General features: G+C 43.4%; 1 protein-coding gene across 1 annotated transcript; it reads left to right on the top strand.

The window, feature by feature from the left end:
* The first annotated feature begins 247 nt into the window (after positions 1–247).
* LOC311115497 (protein c-Fos-like) lies at positions 248–3,081 on the top strand. The gene is made up of 3 exons (XM_084190662.1): positions 248–572; positions 1,092–1,307; positions 1,490–3,081. Exons 1-3 carry the CDS (start codon positions 438–440, stop codon positions 2,231–2,233), a joined length of 1,095 nt encoding a protein of 364 aa, XP_084046788.1. The 5' UTR covers positions 248–437; the 3' UTR covers positions 2,234–3,081.
* The last annotated feature ends 2,303 nt before the right edge of the window (positions 3,082–5,384 follow it).

Here is a 5,384-nt window from a genome sequence, read left to right as displayed (position 1 = left end):
TTTGAAGTTCTAACTTTTTATCTTATGCCAATAAACAAACAAAAAAAGCATGTTTAAGTCCAGAATCAATTTGTTGGATACTTTAAAATGTGTTACAAGTCTCAAAATAAGTGTTTAGTATGTTCATAACCCGTTGTTATGTTGCGCTCCTCACCCATTCAAGGGAGGTACGTCCCATTCACGTCACGATTATTTCTTCGCCAGACCGTTAGCAAGCCTATAAAAACCATGCGAACTGTCAGAGTCTGTAGTCAAACTTTTCGCAGCAGAAGAAAGGACGGAAGAATCGAAAGAGACACGACAACACAGGGTAGGGTCACGTTCAACACCAGCTAACCTGCTAAAAGGATCACTTGACTTTGACAGCTTTAGCCGACGCCTACTTTCGTTTAACTTTATTTGGAATTTATCGAGTTTCTTCGTGATCTCCTGAAACGATGATGTACTCCGCTTTCAACACGGATTGTGACTCTTCTTCTCGCTGTAGTACTGCTTCTCCAGCCGGCGATAACCTGGTTTACTACAACTCTCCTGAGGGATCTTACTCCAGCATGGGCTCTCCCCAATCTCAGGTATATTGATCATTTTAATGTAGCATATTGACTTTCTTTCAATTTCATTAAATACATGTTATAAGTGTAATAACCACGCAGTAATGGTGGATTATAAACCATGCAATCCCAGCGATACTGTATGCAGCTAAACCTTATTAATGTAGTCGTATCTTATTATATATGTTATATTATAACAGTGCATGAAGTTTCCCTTCTAGTAGATGCTGAAGCATATAAAACTAGACGCTTCTAAAGCATCTCTGCTCTACAACAGAACACTGACTATACACTCCTGTAGTTCATTCATTCAGCAAGCAGCGAGGAAACTCTAGAGAAGTTAAGCGTCATGGCTTACATCACTAGGGATATTTATAAACCCTATGGCTTTTAATAGACTTACCAACCGGCTTCATTAATATGCATGAGTGAAATGATGCAGTGCATTGCTTCAGCAGCATCACCCACCCTCCCCAGTACCCTACCCTCTGTCTATATATTCTCCTGTACTGACTGATTTCCCTCCTTATTCTGTAACAGGACTTCACAGACCTGACTTCAGTGTCCAGTGGTTCGTCCTTCATCCCTACTGTTACAGCCATCTCTGCCAGCCCAGACCTGCAGTGGATGGTCCAGCCGCTTTCCTCTGTGGCCCCTTCTCACAGAGCCCATCCCTACAGTGCCAGCCCCCCAACCTACACTAAAGCCATGAGGAACAAGGGCCACAGCTCTGGGCGCAGAGGCAAAATGGAACAGGTAATTCTCCTAACTGAGCTTAAAGCTGGTCTATGGGACTATACTGTTGCAACAAATAATGTACACCACTTTCGTTTTGAATATGGAGAACAGTGCGTGTAGGGTTTAATGATGACATTTGCATTGAATTGGAGGACTGCTGGAACTTAATTTTCGTGTTTTTTTTTTTCTTTCTTCTATAGCTTTCTCCTGAGGAGGAGGAGAAGAAGAGAGTCCGTAGAGAGAGGAACAAGCAAGCAGCAGCTAAATGCCGCAACAGGAGGAGAGAGCTCACTGACACTCTGCAGGGTGAAACTGACGAGCTGGAGGATGAGAAGTCTGCTCTCCAGAACGACATCGCCAACCTGCTCAAAGAGAAAGAGAAGTTAGAGTTCATCCTTGCAGCCCACCAGCCCATCTGCAAGATCCCCTCTGATATGGACACTGTTTTCCCCACCGTCGTCCCCAACCACGGGGTCTCCATCCAGCTGTCCCAGCCTCAGCGCATGGTCTCCAGCTCTGCTGCTCCCCTCACCTCCACCTCGGCCTCCATATTCTCCAGCAGTCCCTTCCTGTCCACCGCCTCAATCTCAGTCTCCGACGTCAAGTTGGCCGACCTGGACACAGCCTGCCTGGAGGAGTCCCTTTCTCTCCTCACCAAGACTGAGTTGGAGACGGCCCGGTCGGTGCCCGAGGTCGATCTGACCAGCTCCCTGTACACCCAGGACTGGGAGCCCCTCTACAGCACAGCCAATAATGACTTTGAGCCCCTGTGCACACCTGTGGTCACCTGCACCCCGTCCTGCACTACCTACAAGTCTTCATTCGTCTTTACCTACCCAGAGGCAGAGGCTTTCCCTACCTGTGGCGTGGCCCACCGGAGAGGCAGCACCAGCAATGACCAGTCCTCTGATTCCCTCAACTCCCCTACCCTACTAGCCCTGTGAGGATAACTTCAAGTTGAGTCCCAAATGTCTCCATATAGTGTGCACTGCTTAGGGCTCTGGTCAAAAGTAGTGCACGTGACATTTGGAACCCCCCCCCCCCTCTTCTTCCACACAACACGACTTCCTCTAGAGCACATTTGGCACTTCATGGGCAGTCCCAGTATGTGGTAGATGTGCAGAATGATCGCAGGGCTATGGAATGGACTTGGACACACACAACCAGGAAGCAACATAAATGATTTGTTTACTAAGTTTTGTCTTGACTATAATCGGCCATTACTTGCCTCTATCAACTATATAGCAAGTTAAAGCATGTTTAACTTATAACACATAATAGTTTGGGTTTACAAACCGTATATTGATTTTATGGCACTCGATAACAGTTGTTGTTAGTGTTGATGACTTGTGTTCTTCAGAACAATATAGTTATCATGACCGGTTTGTTTTCTGGTTGTTTGAATGTGAACTTTGATGTTTGTGATATAAAAAAAAAAAAAACATGAGCTTGTCTAACCATGGTGTGGTCTATATCCTAGTATGAGTTTTCTGTGAAAACGTTACATTTAAATTTCATAAATTAAAAACTAATTTTTTTTTATATGTATAATTTAAAAAATGAACTACAAAGCAAACTGAACATTTGCAAACCTTGTAACAAATAAAATGTATATGAAATATTTAAAAATGATCTCTTTGCTTCCTTCTGTTGTCTAAATGAACACACAATCCAATCTGCACTGAAAAATAACAACTTTATATAGAATATCGAAGAGAACAGTATTCTATAGGGGGCATTTACACAATTGTCTAAAATTGGACCATTAAAAAGATGGTGGAGTACTCCTCTCCAGCGTCTCCATGCTCTGTCTATTTATTGTTCCATCGCTCTGTTGCCATGGTTGACTCTACGTCAGAGTGCTCTGACGTCAGCGCGTACTTATCTTCTCTTTTTTTTTCACTGGGCAACGGAACGCTGCGCGGTGACCTCCACTTCCGTGCCCAAATATAGATTTTGCTTCGGCTCAACCAACCGGCTGGTAATATTTCTGGAACGTACTGGGCATAAATCGCGTTAGCGATCAATTCCTTTCCATTTTGTAACCCGTTTTACTTGAGCAACTATGTCAATCAGAAAAATTATATTCTCTTCTGAATCACAGGATGCTCGCTGTCGGGATGCATGCATCAACAGCATATGGCATTTTGAGCTAATTAGGATTTAGCTAAATGTCTGACAATGTACTAACCAGATGCAATCTTATTTTTTGTATTATGAAGGGCTCGCTTATTACTATTAGATCCCCCTGGACGGCTACTGACACCGTCTGGGGAAATGTTCGCTAAATTCGGAACAATATAGGCTAAAGCTTTTGCATGAAACAATACTGAACGGCAAGATTGCAGGATGTTTGTCGTATCTCGTTGCTAAGCAACATTGCCAAAAAAAAAAAAAAAAAATAGCCAGTATCATGCTTTAGAATGTGCACCTGCAGAATGTTTAGGTCTATATCTGACACTCAAAGGGATTTATGTGTTGCATAGTTTATCCACTTGTATTTTGTTGCAAAGAAAATGTCCCTATGGGAGAAAATATTCAATTGTATTATGTAATCTTTACCCCCATACAGATAAAGGTTGTGTAAAAGGCCTATGTCTAACTTCTGAACTAAAGAAGAAAGGTTGTGTAAAAGGCCTATGTCTAACTTCTGAACTAAAGAAGAAAGGTGCTCAAGAAAATGGTGAGGCATGGGGCTGCTGATATGGGCTATATTTGAAAGCAGAAACCTTTAGACTAAGTGGACTGTTCTGGGCATAATGGAGATAGTAGGGCCACAGGCCACAGACAGCTATAACAGAGTGGTGGTCTGGTGAGAAGACTCCCGTTTTAAGAGCAAAGCGATGTTTTATTAAATTATTCATACACCCCACAACCCCCTGCTCAACTCGGATGCTAAACTTGGCTTTTTAAGGTACAGACCACACAGTCTGGTCACACTGTAGAGAATGAGGTTTTTATTCATAGGGAAGAAAATAGTTAGCTTGTTGGGAAGACATATCAGGAGGAGTTGTGGTTGTGGTGGTCTGAAGGAGCATGGGTCCAAGCTCAGGGAGGTCTGTAATGGCCTTAACTGACAGGTGGGATCAGGTTGTCTTTAGATGTCTGTACCATGATCATGAGGAGGTTGATTATGCGATACTTGACCAGTGTGCCTAGGTCTATTTATCTCACATCTCTGTCACTACAGCATACCATATTACATTTACAGCGTCACTCACATGCTATAAGAGACAGGCCCAAGATGTGGATGTTTGCTGCTTGCCATGTACCCTCATCCACCCCCTTCCTACTCCACCCCAACACCAGTCATTTATCAAACCCATTCACTCATTTCCTATGTCCCCATATTTCCCTTGTATAGACTTAATAGAGGCAGTTTGCTCAATGACTGTACTCAGGAAAGGCTCAGTACGTGCTCTAGTGAACGAGAGGAGGGCGGGTCGTTGTAAGTCGTTGTAAGGAAGTCAGCAATCACCTACTGAAAGACACAATGAACATCCAATCTCCCTTTGACTGACTGTTCTGTCATAGACACACCCTTTTGTGCAATAGTTACAAAGTATCACAGCTGTTACACAGTGGTTCTTTATTGGGCCTCCTGATCTTTAACCCCTTAATGTGAATTCTTCCAAAGATTGTGCTCCAAAACCCCGGAGGAGTTGAAACAGTTAAGGGTTAAAACTGCACCAATATTGATGGTTTACCCTGTAGCTGTAATCAACATCTCTGTTCAAATCCCTTGCTAGAACTCATGTTCACAATCACAAGCATCTTGTTTTGATGTATGTGAGAGAGAGAGACTAGTCCTACTGACTCTATCCTCTTCATGTCGTAAGCATTCAGCACCCACACTCAACACCTTTAAGATCTGACAAAATACCATTGTCCCCCTCCCCCCCCCCCCCCACCCAACAAACGTATATATATTTTTAGAGCATTTTCTCTCAGCAGCGAGTGATGCCCCAATGTTTCTCTCAGCAGCGAGTGATGCGCCAATGTTTCTCTCAGCAGCGAGTGATGCCCCAATGTTCAAACACTGTGTTAGTAATAACTGTCACTATTAATATGCCTTTTAATATCCAGGGAGAAGGA

The sequence above is a fragment of the Coregonus lavaretus genome (assembly GCF_964263955.1).
Source record: "Coregonus lavaretus genome assembly, contig: HAP1_SCAFFOLD_6527, whole genome shotgun sequence".
NCBI lineage: Eukaryota > Metazoa > Chordata > Actinopteri > Salmoniformes > Salmonidae > Coregonus > Coregonus lavaretus.
The sequence above is the reverse complement of the archived record's forward strand: the minus strand, read 5'-3'. Positions and strand labels throughout refer to the sequence as shown.